The sequence below is a fragment of the Embiotoca jacksoni genome, unplaced genomic scaffold, assembly GCF_022577435.1.
Source record: "Embiotoca jacksoni isolate LCO1_2020_lvr unplaced genomic scaffold, fEmbJac1.0.p SCAF_5, whole genome shotgun sequence".
Lineage (NCBI taxonomy): Eukaryota > Metazoa > Chordata > Actinopteri > Embiotocidae > Embiotoca > Embiotoca jacksoni.
In genome coordinates this window covers 1,659,429-1,686,454 of record NW_027185403.1, presented here as the reverse complement: position 1 = coordinate 1,686,454, position 27,026 = coordinate 1,659,429, and the positions used below count along the sequence as shown (strand labels likewise).

General features: G+C 40.1%; 4 protein-coding genes and 1 long non-coding RNA gene across 7 annotated transcripts; 1 reads left to right on the top strand and 4 right to left on the bottom strand.

Moving 5' to 3' along the window:
- Positions 1–243: 243 nt before the first annotated feature.
- Positions 244–3,221, bottom strand: spata4 (spermatogenesis associated 4). The gene is made up of 6 exons (XM_069171865.1): positions 2,840–3,221; positions 2,171–2,300; positions 1,873–1,991; positions 1,448–1,668; positions 1,060–1,170; positions 244–627 (listed from the first exon to the last, which is right to left on the bottom strand). The coding sequence occupies exons 1-6, from the start codon at positions 2,938–2,940 to the stop codon at positions 533–535; spliced, it is 777 nt and encodes a 258-aa protein (XP_069027966.1). The 5' UTR covers positions 2,941–3,221; the 3' UTR covers positions 244–532.
- A 500-nt stretch (positions 3,222–3,721) lies between these two features.
- Positions 3,722–10,066, bottom strand: asb5a (ankyrin repeat and SOCS box containing 5a). Of its 2 annotated transcripts, none has more exons than XM_069171107.1 (7): positions 9,686–10,066; positions 7,796–7,875; positions 6,384–6,491; positions 5,962–6,112; positions 5,261–5,395; positions 4,430–4,621; positions 3,722–4,346 (listed from the first exon to the last, which is right to left on the bottom strand). In XM_069171107.1, the coding sequence occupies exons 1-7, from the start codon at positions 9,888–9,890 to the stop codon at positions 4,219–4,221; spliced, it is 999 nt and encodes a 332-aa protein (XP_069027208.1). In that variant the 5' UTR covers positions 9,891–10,066; the 3' UTR covers positions 3,722–4,218. The 2 variants fall into 2 exon arrangements, with proteins under 2 accessions (XP_069027208.1, XP_069027209.1); XM_069171108.1 differs by lacking the exon at positions 9,686–10,066 and adding an exon at positions 8,596–9,031 and having other exon boundaries at positions 3,723–4,346.
- A 672-nt stretch (positions 10,067–10,738) lies between these two features.
- On the top strand, positions 10,739–20,760 carry ctso (cathepsin O). The gene is made up of 8 exons (XM_069171106.1): positions 10,739–11,181; positions 12,386–12,491; positions 12,794–12,918; positions 15,409–15,576; positions 15,881–16,002; positions 19,220–19,383; positions 20,384–20,476; positions 20,617–20,760. Exons 1-8 carry the CDS (start codon positions 10,975–10,977, stop codon positions 20,649–20,651), a joined length of 1,020 nt encoding a protein of 339 aa, XP_069027207.1. The 5' UTR covers positions 10,739–10,974; the 3' UTR covers positions 20,652–20,760.
- On the bottom strand, positions 13,756–14,438 carry LOC138211328 (uncharacterized). The gene is made up of 3 exons (XR_011179330.1): positions 14,307–14,438; positions 14,142–14,227; positions 13,756–14,024 (listed from the first exon to the last, which is right to left on the bottom strand). It is a non-coding gene; the product is annotated as an uncharacterized lncRNA (long non-coding RNA).
- A 102-nt stretch (positions 20,761–20,862) lies between the features above and the next one.
- Positions 20,863–26,486, bottom strand: tdo2a (tryptophan 2,3-dioxygenase a). Of its 2 annotated transcripts, XM_069171102.1 has the most exons (12): positions 26,386–26,486; positions 26,111–26,216; positions 25,907–25,997; positions 25,460–25,530; positions 24,880–25,007; positions 24,560–24,746; positions 24,296–24,403; positions 24,082–24,193; positions 23,860–23,917; positions 22,979–23,058; positions 22,522–22,612; positions 20,863–22,206 (listed from the first exon to the last, which is right to left on the bottom strand). In XM_069171102.1, the coding sequence occupies exons 1-12, from the start codon at positions 26,418–26,420 to the stop codon at positions 22,053–22,055; spliced, it is 1,221 nt and encodes a 406-aa protein (XP_069027203.1). In that variant the 5' UTR covers positions 26,421–26,486; the 3' UTR covers positions 20,863–22,052. The 2 variants fall into 2 exon arrangements, with proteins under 2 accessions (XP_069027203.1, XP_069027204.1); XM_069171103.1 differs by lacking the exon at positions 20,863–22,206 and having other exon boundaries at positions 22,528–22,839.
- Positions 26,487–27,026: the final 540 nt, after the last annotated feature.

The following is a 27,026-nucleotide window of genomic DNA, read 5'->3' as shown; positions in this document are numbered from 1 at the left end:
TCAGGTGTCGGGTTTCTTTCTACCCTCAATCACGACCGTTCAGCTGTTTAACTCGCGTAGGAAATCTGTCCATCGTTTGAGCACAACACCGACAGATGAACAAGCCGCGTACTGCTGATTTAGTTGCCCTTTTTGTCACCTGCGAGCTTTGAGTGGAGCTACGACACAATGCTGCCACCTGCTGGTACAAACGCACACGGGCGCCCCCCCCCCCCCACCCCACCCCCCAAACGTGAAGGCGGAGGGTTTCTTGTACCATTACATAAGCCAGAACAAACAAGTGACATCATCTGTTTTTCAAAACTAATTATCATCTTGTCGATATGTAACAGTGCGGTTTGAGTAACTGTGGAAAAAAAAAACACATCAGCGTTCCTGTTGTTCTGGGTTTTGTACCCTCACGGGTTGAAATGCACTTATTGTAAGTCGCTTTTGGATAAAAGCGTCAGCTAAATGAAATTTGTAAATGTAATATCAATACACCAGGTAACACACGGGTAGTAGCGCAGTCCCAGAGCACCGTTCAGGTCCTTTAATAGTTAACCAGCAAACATCTGGTGGGCTGATGCACCTTTATCTCCTTCAAGGGAATGAAAGCTTCGCTCCATCCTGACAAGGAGCACAACTCTGGTAGAGCAGAAATTGGAAAACAGATGGGTTAAATGCAGCTTTAAATCACATAAGTTCTCCAGTATGAAAGGTAAAAAAAAAAAAAAAAAAAGTAACCACAATTTTTTTTAAATAACTTGCAATATGAATCCGTGTCGGCAATTTGTGGTGAATCGGTGTTTACAAATTTGCATGTTTTTAAGAGGCACCTGCTACGCTGGCAAGTTTCACAACTGAGCTTTTTCTGCCTCTGGATCTGAATAGTTGATCCCTCAGAGAATAAAACAGCAGTTCACCAAAAATGTACTTCTCGCAGTTTCATCATGTTCGCCGTCAACTATTTATCCCAAAAATCTGCTGCATGCAAATGACACGCTGGAGCTCATTTACAGAATCAGTATTCTCTGCTGGTGACTGTTTGGGAGGAAAATACGAGAGTTGGGTTCTTACTTGACGCGGTGCCTCCTGATGAAGGGCTGACAAAGCACCCGTCACCCTGGACGGGTGGCACGCGATTTTTGGCCGCCAGCTGATTCCGTTTCGGCTTCACTTTAAAACGTCCTGCGTCCAAACCAAAAGGAAATTGTCAAAATTGGCCAAATTCTGTCACAACAGAAATTACTTTTTTTTTTTTTAAACTATGAAGTGGCCTTGCTGCAGACTGTGCAGTTCTTTTTAACATGCCAGTAATCTGTCAGTCCACGTGGCTCATGTTTAAAACTATTCTGTCATTAAAAACAGATAATAATAATAATAATAACAATAATAAAAAAAATAAAAAAAGCAAAGTGCATAGTACATTGCAGATGAAGTCTCGGTCACCCGTTGGATGACCCACCCAGGCTGAGGACCCTCTCGGCAGCTTTGCGCTCCAGGTGTCTGCGGAGGATGACTTCCGCCTTACTCTGGTTCGTGTTTATGTCGGGCTTGGCCATGATCTCTGTTATTGTCAGATTGTTCTTGATGGCCCTCGTGGCTGTGGAGCGAGCCAATGCGGGCAGCTGCGCCTGGTACTCTTGGTCTGTGAAGTCTGCCTCTGGGCCCTCAGCATCACCGATGCTGCGAGGGGAGAGACAGAATAAAAAATGAGTAGACCTACAGGAGTCTTTTATGTCGTGGTCAATTTCCATTTTGTCCCTGATCTTTTCAGCATCGTCAGTTTCTAGAGTGAAATTTGAATATGCAACAACCTTCGGCGGTGCGACAGTAACATAACGCGTATGTTGTCAACTTAAATGTGAATATAAACGTATTTAACCTCACCCTCGGTTAGTTAAAATAGCGTAAACCTCCTGCACCAACAGCTCAGCTGCTCCTGGTTTACAATGGACCACTCCATCGATGACCTCCTTCATCAAGTGCAGGTTCTGTTTTTGCAAAGACTGGAACAAAAAAAAAAACCAAACACCTGGCGGTAAAGGTAGGATCATTTCTGGTATTTCTCATTCAAAGAACAAGCTCGAGAATATTAAACGGTATCAAAAACACCGCCCTCACGCCAACTGAATAAAAGACTCATTTTATGAGTGGGGGGGGGGGGGGATGTTGTCCCATCTCTCACCCGCTCTATCTGGCTCCAGTTCCTCTGCTTGGTAGAAAGCGATGTTCCTTTGTCATACGAGTGTGATGAAAAGTCTTCGGGGTAATAATGAGACAATACCTCCGCCACGAGGTAACCGTTAGAAAAATCTCTGGAAATGAAAAAAATTAGGGATGAGTACTCTACCGGTGGAGTTGAATTTAAACAGGGCGGCACTGGAAAGCACTTGTATCCTTGTCAAAGCATATTTATTGTTGTGGTTATTTATTTATTTATTTTGTGTGTGTGTGTGTGTGTAATCTGGATTATTCTCTTCCTACATTTACATCCTGGCTGTATGTATTGTGTGTGATGTCCTCTCTGTAATTGAGGGTCTTCATCTCACTTGAGGCATTTGACGAGACTAAACGTGTCCGTCCACAGGCGGGCGAGGAAATGATCAAGTCGTGTGTTTTGTTGAATTTGGTTTGAAATAACATTGAATTTTCAACATCCATCTGCTTCAACAAGTGAGACCATTAAACGACCGAGCCGGCTTCGTACTCGGGTCCAACGATAACGCTGAAGGAAACGCTTTCAAAAATAACACACCTTTTTTTTTTTTTTTTTTCTGGTTTCCGCACGTTGAATTGCAAAAACATTTGAACGTTTTGAACGTATCTTAGCTCGTCGACAAAAGTTTAAATTCACCTGCGCACGTTCCTCGGATAAAACGACAGGTCGAGGGTTTGCAGCCACTTCACGACTTCTCTCGGCAGTCCTGTCCTTTTGGGACACGGTGCGTAATACATGTTTGTACCGATGTCGTATAACGAGTCAGTTCACGAAATCAGGCCAACATATATATATATATATATACATATATATGTATATAAATATATATATATATACATATATATATATTAGTAACTCCTTCAATTTCCTCCAAGGCAACTTCAACGAGACGCGCTGGGCCGTTTTTTTTGTTGATATTTCCATGACAACGACAACACTTCCTCGTCCTGGTCCTGTGGCAGCACGCGCACAGCCACAGCGCTTTGCTGCCCTCTAGAGGATGCAACAACAATAGAAAATGTTAAGTGACCAAATACAGTAAATTAATTTGTGACACTTTTAATCCCCCCTATTAGGTGTTTATATAAGGCACCCGCAACCATATCAAGAAGGTCAGTGTTAGAATATGCAGTTGTAATAACATGGGATATGTTTTCATAGCAGAAGTTGTGATTGCTTTTCATAACAACTTTTCATATGTTCCTATAGCCACTCACAACTATATTAAAATTATATAAACTATTAAAGGCTTGTATATTGCTTATAAATGGGGGGGGGGAAAAAAAGGGAAATTAAAGTGTTGGTAAATAATTAAGCTCAAAACAAATATGCAATTTGATCAATACAGACTTGTTATATAACCATGAAACTGAAATTATTTCATATGAATATTTTAACTCTGCACAATATTATGTAATAATATTTCAAACTGGGACTTATTTTTATTCTTTAATGAGGTTTTAATCCAATCCATAATGGTTTAGGAGCCTTATATAATCTATTGTCTCAGCAATAGAAATAAACATTAAGTCCTCCACCTCCTCGTATTATCCATGTGAGACTTCCATTAGCGTCCACAGTTCTCAGAATAACTGTTTTTGTTTTCAGATTTTCAAATATTTAATTCTACCACATCTATGGCAAACATGAGTAACACAGCCACCATGTTACATTACAAAAACAAACGTTTGAATGCACCACGTTTCAAAACAAATTTTAATGAACTAGTAGAGTGCAATGCTTTTGGTGTGAAATGCAAAACCATAAATACTCATTTTTATATATATATATATATAATGTGCATTGACATTCTCATCTTATGTAAAGTTTTTAAAGTGCTTCACTCTCTGCCAGTTGTTGCAACTATTAAGGAATCTTCTAAACACCGCAGAACAGAAAATAAAATACAATTTAAAAAAATTAGGTGGAGTTCATGGAGTTTGAGTTTGCTGTTGGTGTCAAAGGCCTGGTTATGGAAGTCGTGTTCGGGCAGACGGTTCGGTTCGGTCTGCCTGTCATTGGTGCTGCAGGTAGCTCTTGACCCTGTTGGGCAGAGGAAGGTGAGCGAGAAGGTGGAGTCTGTCGCGGCCGACGCAGTTTCTGACGCACTGGCGACACAACTGGCTCAGCAGCCGCGGTGTGGCTGTGAAAGACAATGAAAACACAGTTCATCAAACAAATGTCAGAAAAAGAGCACACGAAACCAAGCTCCGGGTCAACTTATACCTTCGTAGAGCAGCAGGAAGCCTTCTGTTAGACTGCTGGGTGGAGCCACGTCTACTGGCCTCTGAAACTCGGTGTTCCTGGCATTGATGTCGGCACCGAAGTCCAGCAGCAGGTTCACTACAGCTGTGCAGTCTTTTTCTGCCGCTGCGTGTAAGGGTGAATCCAGGGATTTACCTTTCTGTACATTCGCACCTATAAAGAACACAATTTGATCATTTATGTCAGACACAGTCCAGTCAGATAGTTTTAACTGTTATTTTTTGAATTTATATGCCTGCCATCCCTCAGTTGTGCTTGTCTGCCTCACAACTTTCTTACAATTTTCCAGAAATGACTTTCAAACAAAAATAAAAAGGAGCAACAAAAACCCAAAACAAATATGAACTTATTACCTTGAATCAAAGGTAGCAAGCATACCTGGAAATACAAATGGTTTGAAAATGTGAACAGTCAGCGGAGTACAGAGGATTGTGCTGCTCCTTTTGCTAATTTATTAATTGGTCGGAGCCTAATTAATACCAGAAGAACACATGTTTGAGTTATCTGTTTCTTTTGTGATGGATTTCTCACGATATGTTACACATCTCTAGAAAAAGAACATTTTATGACTTTTTTTTTAATACTCTTTATAACATCAAGATCTACATTTTTTTTTCTTCTTCTTCCAGATGCTTTTAAAATCCTGTCAGCATGCCTAACACTTTACGCACGTTGTATTTATACCCTTTTTGAGCTTATAATACGTGTGTGTCTGTGTGGTCGTGCGTTTCATGCGGGACTTGTGCTTGTCTGTGTGGAGACGTAAAGATCGACACAGCGCTGCGAGCTGACCTTCCCTCAGGAGTTTCCTGGCACACTCGAGCTCCCGGCAGATGCAGGCCGTATAGAGCGCTGTGCCCAGGTGAGGAATGTCCATGTCCACATCAGCCCCCCAACTCACCAGAGCCTCCACACAACCGTGATGACCTGGAAGTAATGAAGCGTGCAGAGAGTAATCAGTAAGTGACAATACCAGACAGGTCTCCAAGCTGTCTACTCGGGTCATGTAGGGATTTATTTTTGAGGCTGGTTTTTTTTGTTGTTTTTTTTGGTTTTTTTGTTCTCACACAGAGTAGCACAGGAAAGGACACAAATACAGGTTGAAACACAAGATCAGGCATAACCTCTAATTAGGAAAGTTAGGATGATATTGCTCCACTTTAAATAAGATATTGAGTTGTAATATTGTCAAAATAGTGAATATTATTGACTGAACCTGTCTTCTGGCTGAACCCCAGAAGTGAATTGTTTTAAGATGGACCTCTGACTTTCTAATGACTATTTCTGACCCACTACCATTGGCCAGAAGTCCATTTTGTGTGTGTGTTTGTGTGTGTGTGTGTGTTTCAATGACACACAAGCAAAACTAACACAACACTGTACAGTTGTGAGACATGTCTTAAAAAAAAAAAAAAAAAAAAAAAAAATCAGTTGAAAGCTTTTTTTAGTCGAAGCATTTTGTCGTACACGCAGAGTGTTTTGCCGCGATCTACCTTTGCTGGTCGCTTCGTGTATCGGCGAAGGATGGTACACGAGACTCTGGGGCTTTGCTCCATTTTCCAGCAGAATCTCAGTGCATGCCACACTGCCCACTGTACAGGCATTGAACAGAGGGGTGACTCCATCAATTGTAGAAGCATTGACCTGTAAACACATTTTCTCTTTATTGTTATTTTTAGGCCCTTGTTTAAGCATGCCAGTTGACTAATAGCGAAAGCCTTGGGGCGGGGGGCAGGGGGGAAGGGGACAGTTGAAGGGGAATAACAACTTAATAGCTCTACAGTGATTTGTAGACGGTGAGCAGCGCATTGCTCATTTGTTATTCCCATCCGGATTTTCCCAGCCATGGAAATTATATTTGACCCCGTGCAGCATGGCAACATTAGAAAAGTCAGCGGGCCAGTATATGACTCACATTTGCTCCTGCGTCGATGAGAGCTCTGGCGCAAGCGACATGGTGCCCGATACAGGCTTCGTGAAGGGGTGTGACATGGTCTATAGTCGAAACATTCACATTGTGACCCTGGAAAGACAATCAAACAGACGCAGATAGTTAGTGGACGCCTGCTTTTTAACGGGGCATCAAGCAAACCGTGACCTTTGTCATCCTCTGTTGGCGAACATCAGGAATTGCAAGAGCATCATTAAAGCTTATCTCCTCTTTTAAAACACACCCATTGCTCTTCAGTTATGGATGTCAGTAATTGACAAACTGCAACTGTAAAGTCGCATTTCAGCAATACAGATTATTAAGGCTGCTAATTAAAGTGCAGCTCCAGCTGAAGGCTGGTAAAGACGCTAATAAACCAGCATGTGAAATCCTGTAATTATCCCACTGCTTTGCTTTGAGTCTGCCTGACTTGAGTGCGGCGTTTGTAGGCTTCGTGGCTTTAATGGCAGTTTTCTGTTGTAGTCTATGAGCAGCTGAAGAAGCAGGTGGAGATTTCACTTTTAATGTGTTCGCTGTCGGTTTCACTTTGGAAAAATCATTTCTTAGTAGATGCCATCAGCAGCTCTTCAGAGACCGTTCACATACTGCACATACTGGCCATGTGGTACTTCATATAGTGGGTTTTAGTTGTGTGCTATGTGGCATCAAAAAACATGAATTTACATAAGAAAAAAACGTGTGTGTGGGTGCTGGAAGACACAAAAATGGCATTTTCCTTCACTGGAAAATGATCAGAGGTTGAGTATTTACATTTTATGTTTTAAAAATGTTGCCAGCCCTCTTGTCTGTTTGAAGTCGCAGTGTAGGTCTATGTAAATCTTAAGACACCAGGCAGGAGAATAATCATGAATTTGTCAATTTATATATTTATATTTATACGTATAAATACAAGACACTGTGAAACAGTGTTTTGCCAGTTGGATCACAACCATTAAGCAATTTACGATGGCCAAAAAGTAGCTGAACACTTCAGTACAATGTGCAACATCAAGCATCCACAATGTGATAAATAATTAATGTGCCAGGGGTATACTGTGTGATTCATGGTGAAAGATATTCTTGCTACACGACATCAAGCATGTATGCTGTATTGTTGCTTCGACCCGCAAAGTAATTTTAATTTGTTTTTTTTTTATAAATCTGGTCATAAATACTCTGCAGGTGCGTGCTCCCGCAAAAAAATAAAAAATAATAATCCAGATAACTTCCCAGGAACACCCCGAGTCTTATCCACACCTCCATCTCTTTATCTGACTGGAAATCCACAAAGGTACTGAACCACATTTAATGGCACAAGAGATTGTTACAACGGACTCCTTCTTGTGTGCAGATGAGGTGATGCACATTACCCTGCAGGGGGTTTGTGTTCGCTTCACCTGTAAAATGAGGGTCCTGAGGGCCAGGAGGCGGCCCTGACAGGCGGCGTCGTGGAGAGGGGAGCGGTCCGCCCAGGATTCTGTGGCAGGAATGAGAATTCAGTGCTTACTTGGGTGTTATTTACCCGATTCTCTTATCCAGGATTGCTTACAGCGATAGAAAAAGCAGAACAAGCTTGAAATCTTGAGTTACACTCGGTACAAGAAGGTAAAAGAGAGTAAAAACAAATTCATCCTCTCTAATTTCAGAGTGATGCAGAAATACCGGTGCATACAGTCTATGTGCAAAAAAAATATTAAAATGCATTTCTCCATATAGCCACTGCAGTGTTTTACTAAGCAGCTCGGAATGCTATTTATTTTCAACCGAACAGAAGATAAGAGTTAAGTTTTATGCACCGAAGGAAGCGATTGTTTTGTTTTTTTCAAATCTTAAAGTATTCATATGTAGAGATATTACAATTCCTTAATCGTTCCTCTATTACAGGTGACCGATGAACCCTGCCCCTCCCCCCCTTCCCTGCCACAAATGACTCTCCATCCTCTTAATAGGTTCACTAAATTGATATTTTAGCCTTCCAGGTCACGTTTTTACCCTTCATCCCCCGAAAGTTAATGCAGGGAGCAGCATATGGTTATTTGACTAACAGTGCTTGAAGATTCCTGATGCAGTCAGCAATATCACACTCCATTCACATGACAAATTAATGTAAACTTGAGAAATTGGCTGTGGCCACTTAACATAAATTTGTCCAGAAAAAAATAAATAATAATAAAAAAAAAATCTCATTACGGCCCACCTGAGTCAATGTCCAGAATAACAGCCAATGCATTCCACACGTTGTCATCATCATTATCCTCTTCCGCCATCTTATTTATGAATTATAGATCATAATCGACCTAAAGTTTTCTATTAAATTCACACTATTTTATTCATGCAGCCTATTTTCTTTGACTGACATTAATTTGAAATAGAGACATAAAGGAGCAGCCAGAGACATCAAACCGATTTCTTCGACCAAGGAAGACCATATCTAGAAGACCGTGACTAATACCCAGAGCTTAGCTAATGAGTATTCCATGGAGTGAGTACACTTTAAATTAAACATCCCCCTGAATGATAGCTGCAGATTACGCTGTCGTCGTGTCCCTCTTCCCCCCCCAGAATGTGCCTCCGACAGCCGCCTGTCCCCGAGAATGTGGGGTGTTGTTTTGGTTGCTGCCTGAGTGCGAAAAAGGGTGCACTGCATAGCTGGGAATGGAAACTAGGGCAGGATGTGTGTGTGTGTGTGGGGGGGGAGGGGTGGGGGGGGTGGAGAGAGGGGAAGAGGGTGGTGGTGGTGGTGGTGGTGGAGGGGGGGGATATCATGACTGTGTTCTATTAATACATTAGAGGGGGGAAAAAAAAGAGCTGCCGGTGCCGAACAGTGTCTTCGTTTAATATTGAATGTACAGTCTCAGGATTTATAAGTAGCTATTAAGCTAATGAAAGACAAGTAGGCTTATCATTCATATCTACAGTATGAGTTCATGTGAATACAATGAATGCTTTTTATACTCATTGGATTAGTAATTTAGTATGTATAGCTCATTTGCAAACACGGAAATCTAAGGTGTGCGTGTGTTTGTGGAATATGGTCACTTGATTTTTTTTTTTTTTAAAGGAAACTTACAGACATTTTTACCTCTGACCTTTTTTTTACAGATGAGGTCAAACGTGTTGCTTGGTGTGTTGTGTAAACATACTTGTAACGGGGTTGCATTTTTACACCGAATTCGCCTTCATCTTACAAATGCATACGTTTCAAATGACGGACTCTTAAAAAGAAAAAAAAGAAGCCACCTTGAAGAAAGCACACCTATATAAGGCCAAATTCACAGAGTACTCACTGTGTTGTTGACCATAATCATAGAACTCTGCTGATATCCTGGCAGCCTCTTTACGGTTCCCGCGGACAATGTAGAAGTAACTGAGCAAGTTCAGAGAAATCTTAACAAAGAGCTTGAAGCAGAACAGTGCCAAGATGCTGAGGTAAACATTGGACAACTGGGCCGCGAAGGGCTTGCTGGCGAGTTCCTCTGGCGGGTCTGACATTTCCTCGGGCACGTTACCGAAGAGCTCCGGTTATGATGAAGGCAGGATCAGATGCCACTCTAAAAAGCACAAGAGTAGCCTACTTTTTCTCCCAGTGTACAGACTGATTGGCTGCTGCAGACAAAGTACAGGCTGGAAAAAAAAAAATGCCCTGCAGCTGCTACTGTGCCTGAGAGCCACCACTGCAATGTTATTGTACACGGTGTGTGTGTGTGTGTGTGTGTGTGTGTGTGTGTGCGTGTGTGTGTGTGGGGGGGGAACCTGTGTTACTTACAAACTTAACATAAGTTTTAGCACATATGCAACTCATGATATTATGAGATTAGAATTATAGGAATGCACTTTTCCCTACAATTTTCATACAATAGTATTTGATTCTGGATAACTGAAATTAAAGATATTTTTAAAATGCATTTTGATATTAATTTGAACCCATTGTAGTATTAAATTTTGGATTAATTTGATAGAAAATATATTTTTTAAATGTCTAGAATGCATTTAAACAGGTGATAGAGTTTAATTCTGAATGTTGATTAAGTATTTTTAGGTGACCGGATTAAAAAAAAAAAAAAATTAATTAAGAAGAACAAGAAACAAAAAGAAGCAAACAAAACAAACACAGGTAGCGAATATCAGGTTGAATAGAGATGATCAGATAAGGCCATTTTTATACAAATACCTTTTTTTATTTATTTTTGTATTTTTTTTAAAAAACTTTTTTGGATTAGCTATTTCTGCTTATCTTGTTTTTTTTTTTTTTTTTTTTTTTTTTTTTACAAAGCATTTCATCAAAATTGGGGAAAAAAAAAAAAAAAAAGGTATAAAAGCCAATGACAAAATCTCCCTTTGGAATACAACAATTGACTTTATTTGATTACGTGTAATTGTTATCTTTAATTAATATCCTCCCTGTCGTTTTATAGGCCTACTTTATTTTACGTTCTGTTTCCAGGGGAACGCCTCCAAGCTCACCGCGCGTGCGCTTCAAATCACCCCCCCCCCCCGCGCGACCTTTTTCCGCAAACATCTCAACATTGTTGCGCGTCTCCCACCTTTGAACTCCCTCCCGACATTTCTCCGTCAAATGACGGGATGCCGGGTGAAGTTTGTGTTCGTTACGGTCGCCGTCGGCTCTCTCGTCTCTCCCGCGCGTTGTCAACATGTGAGCTCGGCTGAGGCTCGAAGTAAGTTGAACGGCTCCGCGGTCGACTTCGGCTCGTTCAGAGAGCGGTTTCAGCGCGCGTATGACGTCAACGGCGAGGAATTTAACCGCCGTCGCCTCTGTTTTCAGGTAGGAGATAAAAGGAGGAAGGCTGTATACACTTTATTTTATTTATTTATTTATTTTTTTTAACAAACTCCACTACACGTCCAAAAACAAACGGGCGGAGCGCGTCAAGTGCAGACCACGCCCACTCACGCAGACCAAGGAAGTGCCTTCTGTTAGGTCGAAAATATGCAATGTTTGAACATCCTATGTTCACTTTAGATTGATATATAATGTCAGTAAATAAAATATTGGGAAATATAATTTTAAAAAAAACTGAGATTTAACTCAAAATAGAAGGAATACAATGTAACAAATGGCATTTCAGGGTTGATTCTTGCATCCAAAATTATATCCGGATGTTCAGAAGAAGGCCTGATATCATCAAAGTGAAACAAAACAAAAAAAAGGCTAACACAAGAAGATATATAGTCTGAAAATTAAAAGCTGAATTCACAAGCAATACAAAAAAAAAAAAAAAAGCTACCACGATTCAGAATATTTCTTTCTTTGACTGTTTATTAAATTTGCCCTGTCGATTGTTTTGTGAGGTAAACATTGTGTAGTTAATTCACTCACCTTGTGACTGTTACAATTGTGCTGCTTTGACAGGTTTTTTTTCAGCATTTTTGATTATCACACACTTGTAATATATGGAAACCAAAAGTGTCGATAGTCATACCCCAAAGTTCAGATTGTGTTATTAGTGTATGCATGTTATTATTATTATTATTATTATTATTATTATTATTATTATTATGGCACCAAAAAACATTTGAACAGTCCATTAATGTTGTAGATAGTTGAAGTGGAGCTAATTTTAACCAGCTGCCGGTTGATAGTTTTACCTTCTTGCATCTGTTAAATTGTAATCTGCAACGTTATTAGTGACTGCAGTTGTCTGATACATGTGATTTCATATGGTTTTTCAAATTAAATGGAAAGACTCAGGCACAAGTACAGTATTTAAGTAAATGCACCCATTTCTATTCCACCAAAAAGTGATCCAGTATTTGAATGTAGATAACTGGTGAGCTGTGTTTCAGACTCGCTTATGTAATAAAAAAAAAAAGAAGAAATACTCAGTTTTTATGACTTTTTTTTCTCTTGTCAGTAGTATTATTTATGCCTTAATTTCTAATGAAACAACTCTGATGACTGGTGTGGACATTTTACTGCCTTTCCAGTTAATGTTACCACACCTGATGTGTCACTTTGGTTATTGCAGGATGCTACGAAGCGCCATGTATACCTGAACTCGTTCCCCACAGAACCACAGTCCGCCACGTACGGCATCAATCCGTTCTCTGACCTCTCCCAGAAGGAATTCAGAGGTAGGTGGAATCTTCTCATGTACTTATTCTGTAGCTTTGCAGGTTTGAATTACGTGCATGTTCTGTACTGTTGTTCAGTGAATCCACTGGACAGTTACACAATAGCTGAAGACGCTTTTTCTATTTATCTACATAGCTTCATCAAGGGAAATCTATTCACTCGCTCTAAAGTGGTTGCAGTGGATTCTTTTGAACGGAACTGGGTCTTACCTCACGGATGAATGGGCCGAATCTCCGGAGTCGTTGTTTACCTGCATCCTTATATCCAGGAATGGCTCTTGAACTGTATCTCCTATCCGTAGATCTCTACCTGGGAGCAGTCTATGACAGGGCACCTCTCTTCTCCGGACTGAAAGTAGAGGGGCTCCCAGCCAAATTTGACTGGAGGGACCGAGCGGTGGTGGCGCCGGTCCAGGACCAACTAGCAGTAAGGTTTACACAGATAGATGACGGGATATACTGTATAGGTACAGACGGGTTCCATTCAAACAAATCCTTCTTTTTTTTTTTTTGTGATCAAATAATTGTATCACCAACAAATAAAACAATCAAATAATGTTTAAAATGAACAGTTACATAATGTACCGTACAAAGAAACAGTGAGTCAGGACACAAGTTCTCATCAATCACACAGTCAGATCGATGAAGTTGGTGCTCGACAAATGATTCTTTGCTTTTTATTTCTTACTGGATATGAAACTTATTACGCCCACTGAAAAATAAATGTCCATGCCTCAGCCATAGGGATGAATATACATTTATTTAAGATGGTTTAATACTTAAAAAAAACAAAGCCCGGCTAGAACAGCATTTTTTGTTCCTAATGAAAAAAAACTTCACTTTAATTACCGAGCTAGAAATTCTTTAAATTCCTTCTAAGGCGAGGTAGATTTAATTATACATGTGTAGCACAATTTATACGCATTGGTAATTCAATGCCTTACAAACAAACAAGATTTCAATTTAATTGTAGTGCCATTTCATGTACATACGGCATCAGTCCTTTTCCCTCATGGAAAAATTTAGAATCTATGAGTATGCAAATATGTTTAATTTTTCTACGCAGGGGGCTTCCTGTTTTCACTAAACATCATAAGTTGCTCTGAATGATTCTGAGCTGGCTGTTATATCACAAAACCAGGCTTATATTTGCACATCTCCCACTGAGATTTAAGGTAATTGCAGAGAGACTTACCCCCCCCCCCCCCACACCTTCAGAAGATCAATTTGGAAACAGTCTTCTGGAGTCAAATTGAAGGTCAAACATTTCAGTGAAGTAGCAATGAGTAAAGCACATATTTGAGTGGAGGGAGGCTTCTGTAATTCTAAAGGTGAAAGCGAGGGACAAAGTCAACCTGTGAGAATTTTATTTAGAGAGCCGAATGGACCTGGGGATACAGAAAGGAGACGGTTAAGTGAGATGGAGTTGTTGCTCGTGCTCGCTGAAGGTTCCCTTTTGCTCTTTTTGTCCTTTATCTCTTAAGTCAGTCATTTTGCCACCGGGAATGATATTGTCGCTGTAAAACTGTTATCCTAAGGGAGAGACACAACCCATACAGGACGACAGCGGCATAACATATATTTTACTCTCTTGAATTCAGGTAAAATTGAGCGCTCCGGGTGTAGAGTCTGTAAATGACCCGCACTTACCTACCACTCGGCTCTGCTGCAGGTTTTCTGCACCGATTTTCTTTTTGCCAGGCTCTTTCTGTGGCCCTGTCTGGGCTGAGTTTCCACTACAGATAGATGGATTGACAGAAAATAAAAAAAAAATCCAACGCCGCGTACAGAGACCCAAAATATCAAGCCACTCACGTCCTATAAATTCTTCTTGATCCAGTTTTTTTTTCCTGGTTTTCATTTCACATTTAGGACTCGAGTACATTTCAGTGCTTTAAAAGAGACAGCAGATGGCCCTAATATGTTGTATACTCGCTGCACACTTATCTCCAGTCCAAGCAATAATGACTGATTTTGGTTTCAGTATTGATTTTAAGCCACGGAACCATATTGAGCAACAAATTATTGGATTTTTACCCAGAGAGCTCAGGTTTTCATCACATTTATTGGAATTTATGCTGAGCAAGTGAAATGAGTGCACGGTAGCGGGATGCTGTTAGGAGAAGGACATTTGTCTGTGTAAATATTTAAACTCGAAAAAAAAAGTACTCTCTTACGTAATGAAATTCGGTATGTTTCCCCTCAAAAACGTGGTTTCAGGAAGGCATTATAATCTATATCAGAAATTAAGTGGAAGAAATACTTCTGCTAACTAAATATTACATATGATTCTTAGCCGTAAGGATTTTTAACTGATGTGGAAATTAATTTTTTTTCCTCAAGACTTTATACCTGAGGTTTTCTTGTCAGTAGATGGCAGCAGAAAACAATTAGTCACGGTTCACTTAGACTGGTCAGATCACCTTATCACGTACCACCACATACAGCATCCAGCCCATTGAACGCATTTGATCAAAAGATCCTTTAAAAAGTCAAGACTGGATTCGAAAATCAAATTACACAAATTACATGCTGTGTTTTGAACAGATCTTAGGCTTGCATCTGCATTATGTGTTGGTCTAATAGCACTGCTCGAGTGATCTATTTAAAAATGAATTTGCAGCATTGCTTTGTATAGCAGGGTTGGATGGGCACAGATCATTTATTTCTATAATTCAATGGGAAAAAAAAAAAGAGAAAAGAGTCTCAAAGTGTTCTCAATCAAAACATAAAAATCCCTGTAGATGACGATAAAAGAAATGATATTAATTAATTTCCCTGTGGGCACTAAAATAGGTGACTTGATTCTCACATTGAATCCAGGTGTCAGTCATTTTCTAACTGTTTTTGTGCTCTTTTTATTTGACTAATTAATTTTTTTTTTTTTTTTTATTATTTTTTTTTTTACCTTTTGCAGTGTGGGAGTTGTTGGGCATTTAGTGTGGTCGGTGCCATACAGTCTGTCCGTGCCATAGGAGGCTCGCAGCTGGAGCAGCTCAGTGTGCAGCAGGTTGTAGACTGCTCCTCCCAAAATAAAGGCTGCAATGGAGGCTCCCCATTCGGGGCTCTGAACTGGTTAAAACAGGTATTTTAATATTATTACGTAAGGCTGTATAGATTTTCACATCTTGTAATAGATGATCTCAAAATGGTTTACAGTGATGACAAAGTTAGAATAAACCTTTGGCTGTGAATATTTCTGTCACCACAATGACTGAAATGTAACCACGCCGCTTTAAATTTGAGCTTTTTTGAAAATTAGGGAGAATTATAGAAAGGTGTGTAGAGGCGGTAAGCATAATAAGATAGTTGTTTCCTGCAGCCAAAAATAATTCGATCTTTTCTAAATAAGTGGATGTTTTATTCAGAACTCTCTATTTTCTCTTTAGACCAGAGTGAAGTTGGTGACTCAGTCTGAGTATCCCTACAAGGCCAAGACGGGAATCTGCCATTTTTTCTCCCAGTCACATGGCGATGTTGCTCTGAAGAACTTTGCTGCACATGACTTCAGGTAAAAAAAGACCCTTTTCTGCATGTTATCTGTACATAATAAAGGCTACAAATTAACATGGTCAGGGAAAGCACATGGAAATTTAATGCGGTTTTCATAAAAGTACCAAGGACAGAGGAGAGGGGGGGGGGGGGTGAGGGGGGGAGGGGGTGTTTACTCTGTCAACAGAGACATGGATTGCTCAGTAGCACAGAGGTTCTTGACTCCGAGTTAGTTGTTTTGGGCCAAAGGTTACCTTGAGCGAAAGTGAATCTAATCTTCTTTATTTAATATTGAACAGAACGGTGATTCACTCTCATACATATGTAATATCTCTTCTTTTTTTTATTAGCTAAATCTTGTTTTATTGCTTTTATTGCTAAGGTCCCTACTCCTCTGTCAGAGCTGATGGAGTTGTTATTCTGACAGTTAATACATCTTCCAAGTTCACTAGAGATTTGGTAACTTAATATGACATTTTCTTGTCTTTTGATTTTTTTTGTATGCTTCCCATCCCCTAAATACAACTTTTCACATCTGTAATTTACTATAATTTAAATGTATTACATTGTAAAGCACGAGTATAATATTTTTTTTTTTTAAATGGTTGTTTATTCAATGGTAGTTCAGACATTTTTGCTCTCTGTTTTTGCTCATGTCCTCATTTCTTCTGCCGGAAACCGTGGGCAGAAATTCCCTGATACTTAAAAGTCACTTCAACTTTAATTTGGGAAAAACACAGAAGTCTACAACCGTTAACTGAATACTTGTAATTCTTGTGAGCACGATGCGAGCGTGGCCTCGCCTCAAACATCACAAGCTTCTTTTTTTTTAATTTTTATTTTTTTTAACATGGACTCAGAACAGTGGAAACACACGGCAGAATAACACCAACATGACTACAAAGAAACAGGACCTCCGTCTGCCTGGCAACAAATCTGCACTTCGTAGTCATGTCTGGAACTCTCTTGGTGCAAAGAAGAAAAATAAATCGCTTGCCAGGGAAATGGGACGGAGTGATAGTCGGAGCACGGTGCCCGGCGATTTTGCGATGCCACTGGCTGGCCGGAACAACCTGTGCTTAGTACACAGCCGTGTGCAGCTACGGAAGGGAGAGTCAGCAGCAGTCCTGACTTGAAAACCTAAACTCAAGAGCAGATTTGCACTCCTGCATCTCCATAACGTAACCTCGATAACCTCTCATGTTCACGCGGCGGTGCGAGGCTGAGAGGAGGAAGAGCTAATGACTGCGACTCAAACTCTGAATATTGGGGATTTGGCCACTTACTATGTTGTCGACAAGCATTAATACACATACAGCTTTTAAAAAAAAGATATACGTCTGTCTGTCAAAGACTCCCACTTATTCTGGCTGCACACCCAACCGTGAAAACATCACAGTGCGCACAGGAGGAGCCAATGTTTTGAAACGACAATCAGAATCTTTGAAATGGGACTTTATTGATCTATTGAACACACTTCATTAATACTGAGATATTTGCCAGTGGCCTTCGTACCACCAGTCAGAAGTGGAGAGATTCAGCAGGTCGTTGGCTTTCAACTGCGGGGACCCTCCATATAGTGTGATTTTTTTTGGTTTTTTTTTTCCTTCCAACAGCATTAACTTTTTCATGGACCACTGCCATATTTTAGTGCAGATGGGATTCGCCTGAACAAGTCAGAAGCAAAATAGCTCATCTCCAACCTATTTTACTTGCTGTGCCACCTATCTGCTCCCTCTGCCAAAGGCAAGAGACAGGAGGAATCAAAACGGCGACAAGACATAACACAGCGCACCAGAAACCATGAATGAGACTCCTCAGTCCTCGCCTCAGGACCGTTTCAAACTTGAGATATACCAGAGCCAAGATACAGAATATCCATCCAACTACCACCTTCAGGAATTCGTTTTTTTTTTTTTTTTTTTTTTTTCACACTTACATCAAACACGTGGCAAGAATTAGAGGTCTCGTGTCCAGACACGATTCAGAGAAATTCAGCGATGCTTTTATTTCCAGCGGGGTGGATCGTTGCAAAAGTCTCCTATGTGCTCTAAAAACTGACAGACAACTTCAGCTCATTCAGAATGCTGCTGCTCGAGTTGTAACGAGAGCTTAAGGTTCAGTTCTTACATCTTTACGCTGGCTCCTCGTTACATTTTAAAGTGCTGCTGCTAGTTCATCAATTACTCAGCGAGTTTGATCTCCTTGAAGGAAGCAGTATTTTAGGTCAGAATGAAACGGGATGAAACGGCTTCTTGCTGCATTCAGATGGAAACAACATTTTGATGATGGTAAATGTGAATCGGCCAATTGACAACCAACAGTGACGTCACCCGCTGGTTTGTGAACTGCCGTTATGGACCCTCGAGCTTGACCTGCCGACCGATAGCTGCTTCTTTTAGGCCTAATATCTAAATATTGATGGGATTATTTTCAGATGGAAAACGAATAAGCAGCGACTTCAGCTAACAACACCAACATAACTTGTGGAAAATATTTATTGACTTTGTATTTCATGAGAGAAATTGAATGGGATTATATGGGGCCTTTTTGAAGCCTACCCCTGGTGGCCGTGGGTGGCATTACAGTTTAAGGTAATTCTGCCTTGGCCTCATTTTTTAGACCCAAAAGCTATGTTACCTATGTAAAGCACCTTTTTTGTGCAAATATTCCTTTTGACTCTGCCCTGTCTTGTTAAAATTCACAGTGCGGGGGGGGGGGGGTCGTCGACCATATCAAGCGGCGAGAATTGGATTTTTCTGCAAGGTGGCGACACCGGGGGGTCATGGGGGAGTCTTAACCTTTCTAGTTAAACCAGACCTTTACTGCTGAGCTTTCTAAAGAAAAACATGATCATAAAGTTTCAACTGTGCATGACACCACCTCATCATGAACGAGGAACCAGATGGTTTTGGTCAGTGTAGATTTGGCACATATAGGCTGCACGGACCAGCCTGGCAGAGGGAGGGGTATCGCAGATATCCCCAGTGGGAAGAACAAGAGGGAGTGACAGAGGGAGGCCGCATATGTGAAGCTGATGTATGAGACAAGAAGGAGATAGAAGAGATGCTTATGTAGAGAAAATGGGAAAAGTAGTTGAGTTATGAAATGTCGATCTTGAGTAATAGTCATCACAGCTTACTTGAGGAGCGTATCCTCCAACCATGCTTCACCCCCAGACGCCGCCGCATTGTGCGGACGATAAAGAACATATATTTTCTGTTGTCCGTCCTCAGTGGGCAAGAGGAGGCCATGATGGGTCAGCTGGTGGAGAATGGCCCTTTGGCTGCTATCGTGGATGCTGTCAGCTGGCAGGATTACCTGGGAGGCATCATCCAACACCACTGCTCCAGCCAATACTCCAACCACGCTGTTCTGGTCGTTGGATACGACGCTACTGGTACAAACCGCCGCCACACATAAGGAATCCCAATTCAAGATCAAAAGCAATTTTCTATACAACATATACATTATTTGACTTGAGCCAATACTTTTTTAGGTATTTAAATAAAATGCTGCAATCACTGGGACCGCAAGCTCAACGGTGCAAGATTTAAAGCTACGAATATACTTCTCTTAATTAGAGTGTCACCTCCCCATAAATGTTAAAACAGAAGTGGAAAATATCCTACAAAGCCATTTAGTTTATTTTGAATCCTTAAAATTACATATTTTATGTGACGTGAAATATCTGCTGTCGGAGTGAGATAAATTTCACGTGTTTCCAAAATGAACTTTTCCTCCGTTCATAATTTTCCCTTATCATGTATAATGTGTCTTATTCAATCTCAGCCCTCTCGCAACATGTTTAGTTTTTCAGTTTTAAGGAAATTATTGAATAAAAGCAGGATACTACAATAATGTAAAAACTATTTTTTTTGGTCTGATTTACAGTGCTTACTGTATTTATACTTATAGTATACTTATAGTATTTTCATCTTGTGCCCTTACCCTGTTTGTTTTCTTTAGTACGCAGCGATCAGAAATTAGGAACGGCGGTAAACGCGAGTTGTTTTTGTACCCGTCACGTCGTCGCGTACCGGACGTTATGTTTATTTAGATGATTGCCACATAAATCGTCGTGTCCTTCTTATAAAACACAAAATCATTATGCAAAGCGGTTTCAAGTTTGCGAAAAGCTGCGAAAGTTCAAGGTTAACTGGTAGTTTTGTAATTCAGTTATCTCGCCGTTTATTTCTTGTCAGTTTGACAACAACAGTATTTTTATATTTTCTTAACATCAATTATTTCACACGCACTTTTCTGGGCATTACAACGCTGATATGCGCAATTATGTAACAGCCTAAAAGTGGCCGCAGTCCACGCAAACACACACAAATGACCCGTGCTCTTTTACCCTGTAAATAATTGAATGTTAAAATGTGTGTTGTCTGTCCTAGGTGAGATTCCGTACTGGATTGTGCAGAACTCCTGGGGAACTCGATGGGGGAACCAGGGTTATGTTTATATAAAGATGGGCGGCAACATATGTGGTGAGTTTGACCTTTGGCTCTTGTCGCTTTATGCTGGTGTATTCTTTTAGTGCCGTTGTGTGTGTGGACGGCTGTGACAGTACACACTGCTCCGTCCCCTCAGGGGATTAATAACGCTTCTCTCTTCTGTCCTCTTCTAGGAATTGCAGATTTTGCAGCAGCTGTTTTTCTTTGACAGCATTGTGCAAATTGTTGTCTGAGATGTGTTTGTGTGAGTAACTGTGTGTGTGTGTGTGTGTGTGTGTGTGTGTGTGTGTGTGTGTGTGTGTGTGTGTTAATCAATACCATAATTGAATTCGGTCATCTGTTTGCCGTCAGGAGTCACTTTAAATAATGTTTTTTTTTGTTTTGTTTTTTTATATCGAAATGCAACTATAATGTATCGCTTAAATGAAATAAATCACTTTATTTGTTGACAAGCGCTGGATTATAACAGCACAAACACACCACTTCAATAGTTTCACTGTACAAAATATGTATTTTATTAAATACATAAGGTAGATACACGTTGTGGGTAATGAGTCACACATTTATCCGTCTATACAGAGATCACATCAATCACTGCATAAATACATAACACAATTAATTTAATACCACATAGAATACTATACAAAACATATCCACAGCAACTACATTACTAACATTATGTACAAGTTGTATGTTTCTTGTCACATTTATGCTGTGCAAACGGTTCTGTTTTAGATGTTGACATTAATGTCGTTGAGGTTCATAGTCATTTTATGTACACTGTGTCGCATCTCAGGCGTCTGAAACGGCTCCCTCGACAACACCCTCCCCAATGCTGACACCAAAGACTTCGGGGGGAAAAAAAACCCCATCTTTGTCACGAGCGCCGTGTCTTCCACGCGAGGTTTGATCACCGCTATCGCCGATCTATTTGCTTTCAGGTCAGCCTGAGATCATTTACATAGTTGTTCTCGGGGAAAACATCAAAGGAGCTCTTAACAAGAAGGCATCTGCAGGACTGTGTGACTCGCACTCAAAATTAGAGTCAAATAGTCTCATTTGGCCTCTTTTGATTCATTAGTTGTCAGACATTGCGTCACGAGCTCTGCAGCCTGAATCATTCATTTATTTATCTTCTTGTCTTTGGTTTTCCTTGCTTGCAAAACTTTAAAATGTACGAACTCAGTTATTACTTAACATTTGTTATTTTTCTGTATTTACATGTCAATGCATCCCACAAAGCCACCAGGGAAAAATGTTTTCTCCCTAATGCCTATTCTGAGCGTTTACACGGTTTACCCCTTTAAACGAACCCTTCTCTGTGTTCTGCCTCACTCCAGCACCCTTTTTTTTTTTTTTATTTTATTTTTTTAAATCTGCAAATTAGATTGCAACATGCTCCGAAAAGTTCCATCTAACCGTGTTTTTAAAAGCCTGCTTCGTGATATGCAGTGTTACAGTAAAATGAGATATATTTAAGACTGCTCTTGCCGTTCTTTGACGGCTCTCCACCCACGCACCTCTCGCTAAAACCTTTCAGCTGTGCAGATGATCCACGTTTGTGAAATCGGTTGCAGTGGAAAGGAGCAGACCGACTTGAGAATCCCCTCTAGTCTGAGTCCTCGCTGCTGCAGTAGGAGCTGTCGCAGCACTCCGCCATGTAGAGGAAGGTATGAACGTTGGGATTCAGCTTGGGCACCCAGTGACGAGGCACCAGGAATGTCGCCAGGTTGAACAGGTCGACAAACACTTTGTAGCGGTCACTAAAAGGAAAGAAAAATCATTATATTCAGAAATTCGCGTAGCTTATGTACTCGAGCGTGTCACAAATTTCCCTTTCCCGAAGAACTTAAATTGCTGCTCGCATTTCATTTTCACCGAATGAAAAGTTCATGTTCCTTTGAAATTAACTTTAAATATATTGTGACTGTGCGTCCCAGGAGGAACTGACCCTGTGGCAGGTTAATTTAGATAAGCGGAGTAGCACTGTCCTGCCCTTATCTAAATTAACTCTGAAGTGTTTGCCTGGTAAAGTGTCTAATGACAAGATTAAAATGAAAGTTTATATCACGCAATACCTGACAGTGGATCTCAGGTAGTGGTAGCCAGATGAGCCCCCTGTGCCGGCTTTGCTGCCAATCATACGGTGTACCATGCACACATGGTTGTCTGGGAAAAAAAAGTAAAGCAGAATTATCCGTTATTATTCGAGCGATATTTTGGCTCTACATGTTTCATCTGAGCCGTTAACTGTCCAGACGTAAGTCTGTTTCATTTATGGGAATAGGTTGGAGTAATAAGCAGGCGGGGAGAATGTAGAAAGATTCTTCTGTCTCTTAGGTTAAAACTTAACTTTAGGTTTTAGCTCCTCTGTAAACTCCCCTGTTAGTCCAGCTCTGCCCTCAGGCAAAATATGAAAGCATTGGTTTTCCAGTAAAAAAAACAAAACAAAAAGAGTTCGCTTATTTTCCCAAAACTTCTCTATTCTGCTCTGAATATTTCGGCAGAAACTCATAGAAATGCTTCAATACTTACATCTCCATTTCGTCATGAGGGTGTCGATATCCATGAGGGATGTGAGCAGCTGGAAGGGAACCTGGAACCTCGGCTCTTCTCTAAAAAGGTAGGAGAAGATTTGATGTTTTTCAGATTCATTTAATCATTTCATATATGTATATGTGTGTATATATATATATATATATATATATATATAAGTAAAATGTCACTACCAACACCTGAGTTAACCTCTTAAACTCATCAGTTTTCTGTTAATTATCACCGTAAAGTCACTACATGGTTGACTGTTGGCTCTTGTGTGTAGCCTTTGTGCCCTTACCACACAGATTACAACACATTTGATTAACCCTCGTGTTGTCTTTGGATCAAAATGACCCGCAGCTGTGTTCAACCAAGTTCTATTTTATTTTCATATTTTTTTGGGATCATTGGTGACGAGGAGGCTGTGAGGGTTTCTTTAAAGAACGATGACCGATGATCCCAAAAAAATATAAAAAATATAGAAATAAAATAGAACTCGGTTGAACACAGCTGCGGGTCATTTTGACCCGAGGACAACACGAGGGTTGAAACTAACCGACAGTTAAAAACGGTCTTACGTATACAGAGTCCAACTCCTAGTTTTTTTTTTTTTTTTTTTTTAACGAGGTGTCACATGACTTGTGTGGCTGACAGGGTTTCAGAAACACGCTTGTGATAAGAAATCTGAACGAAATCAACACCACCGCCCCAGAAACTACCACAGAGGTGTTCTTCAGTTAGATGTCCCACTGGAGCTAGTGCTACGCTCAGCTGTAAAAAAAAAATGTATCCCACAACTATATATGTAAATAAATATAACAGATACAGTGTCCTGTACACCTAAAGTTGAAGAAATGTTCTTTAAAAACTCCACATACCTGTAGAAGTTGATCATCAGAGCGCCTTGTAGAGCCTTATAAGACAGCCGCCTCTCACCTTGCCAAAGTAAGATAAATTGTGTTTATTTATGAAGTTTTGTGAGCTAAGGTTTAAATATTACAGTCCACGAAATAATACACAACGTGGACCGGGCTTTGAGTCGAACGTAAGCTGTAAACAAACACGATGAAGCCTTGACGATTCTCTGACATCCGACTTACCTTTGCTGACGAGGTGGTCGTGGCGCTTTTCGTCAAACAGAGACGTGAAGAGCTCCTTCTGTTTGACCAGTTCAGCCATCAGTTCCTCCTTGTCTTCAGAGTCTGGCATTTTCTTTAAAAAGGTTATAGAAAAAGAGAACAGCCGTAAATAAAAAAATGCAGTTTCTGTCAATCATCCGAGCACTTTGTTCTGAAAGTTGGAGTCATCTCTTACTTCAATTTTCTCTTTCTCCCGATTCAACCCATCGAATATATTTGTTTCCAGCCTTTCCCAGAAATTGAATCCGTCCACCTCCAGGCCAGGAGTTCTCTCCAGCCACTCCTGACAAAAAAAACAAAAACATCCCGAGATGAGTTCATCCAGAGAAAGTTACAGCAAAACAGAAACACACAGTACAATAGAAGTATGTTGAATGCTCCCTTAACATTATTATTATTATTTTTTTTAAATGGATGTGCGGGCTATTATAAGACTTACCTCGACTAGCTTTATTAGTGTCGGCTCCTGTTCAGTGGCGAGCAGCTTCTCGCTGTCGTTACCCTTGAAATTGTCCCTGTAATGGCGTCGGTTGTAGGGAACCCTCAGGTTGTCCGGGACCCCGATTTTGTTCTCCAAGAGACGGAACTGCAGGCTCTGGAAGCCGGAGGCTGGCGTCAGGTATTCCCTGTACACACAAAACACGAGTAAGCATACGTGCACACGACGCAGCCAGAGAGCACTATCTCTCAAACTTGTGCCTCCTCTCAAACTTTTAGATCTGAAGTAGAGCGAGGGCCAGTATTTCTTTATGAGTTCACCTGAAGTCAAAAAAGTCCAAGGCGGTCATCGTTTCCAACACCGCGAACTGGTCGACCAGCAGTCTGAAGATCATCACAATCCGGTGGATGCGAGTGTTGACTTTGAGCATGTTGCGTTCATCTCGGACCTGGAAGGAAAAAGCAAATGTTATGACTGCTAATTATAGTAAAGCTAGTAAATACAGCTTGACTCGGGAAAACAGTCTAATTACTGGATTAATTATTAATTTATTGCAGAAAAAAAAATTCAATATCATGAATTACAAATGTAGCTCTACTTTCAGTTTGGTGCATCAACCTTGGTGGTGAAGAAAATGTATAATGTTCTCTACTTATGATTATGTACTTTATTTGAATTCTTCTACTACTTTACGATTTGACACTCTGAGCTGCGGTCGATCCTTCGCACCAAAAATTCCTTTCAAAGATCTGAATTTAGAGGTACATCATGTTCTTCTCAACTTCACAATTATATGTAATCGAGGATACTGAAAAAGGTGAAAATAATGTTTTTTTTCTGTATTTGATGCATTTGAGTTCATCCTCGGTCTCCGTGAACGAGGCAAAAAATGTGACTTACATGTCCGCTGATGAAGATCTCTCGCACTGAGTCGAGTTCAAACAAAATCTGTTTGAACCAGAGTTCGTATGCTGAAATAAAACACAGAAATCTTAATTATTATCAACATTTTGATATCGTATAACAAGGTCATCTATCTATCTATCTATCTATCTATCTATCTATCTATCTATCTATCTATCTATCTATCTATCTATCTATCTATCTATCTATCTGTCTATCTATCTGTCTGTCTGTCTGTCTGTCTATCTATCTATCTATCTATCTATCTATCTATCTATCTATCCATCGAACTCATCTGTAACCATGTTTAATGGCTTAAAATGAAATTCAAAACTGAAAATTAACGTAAATATTTATGAAAAATACTGGGTTTTAGATTAATGCGACAGTTTTATTTTCTTGAAACAAGCAGAAAAAATACTTTTAAACAACATTAAACTTTACCTTGATGGGTGACGATGAAGAGGTGCTCATCATGGATCTTATTGCCCTTTAGCTCACTTTGCAGCACCTGAGCTGAGACTACTTTATCGAGCTGAGGAATGGAAAGAAATAAACCATTTGATTTAAAAACATTCCTGTAACAACAGATGCAAATTCCAGTCCCAAGTACAAAAATGGATATCTATGATAAATTGTGTTTTGTACCTGCAGGTAGTCTCCATAGATGATTCCTCCTTTACTGGCCTTGTTAACCCCTGCCTGAGAGGCATCCTCATCTTCTGCTGTTTTGGGAGGTTTATTTTTGAATAACCTGCAGTGCGAAGACAGAAAGCCGTTTGTTACTTGGAGTTTCCCCACACATCATCAGGATTAGTAATGCACTGTCAGAGGTTTGCATTTAAATTAATGTGAAAAATACAAAATGGGAAAAACAATCCTTGAGAGCCCCATTTTACAAGAGATAAAAAATGCGAACGTACAAATGCCTCTTCTCAAAGTACGGACATCCACTCATGACTTGACCAGATCAGTTGCCGCAAAGATGTATTCTTGTTCCTCGACTAATATTTACTAAAATTGTTCACAACACAATCCAGGTTTTTAAAGATTTATCTTATCCAATCAGTCATGAGCATACAGTCAGCATCCGGTCCGCCTCTTATTTGTCTCATGAAACTGCTGTTTATCTTTACCCCAGAGCTGCCTTATGGACTTTGTATGACTTGCTGAAAGAAAGGTCACACAGCCCTCTTCATATAATAAAATGAAACAAAACAACAAATACTTCACACATATTACTTTCCTGAAAATTATTTGTGAAATGCATCTCTTGAGGCTTTTATATTGACAGAACAAAGAGTGTAATCGGTAAAGTTCTATTTGGATTTTGCTGTCATGGTCACTGGGTGTCTCCGGTGTTTTTATATTTGTTTATATTGTACGTGACAACTTTACTCGGTTATATAAGTGTCTCCCCGAGAGGAGTGGACTTACCTATGTGTCGATATCACAGACTAGCTGCCCTGGCTGCCGCTGAAATTGACCTTTATAATCTATTTTCTTTGCCTTGAAATTTGTAAGTAAAATGTTTAAGTAAAAAAAAAAATATATATATATGTAT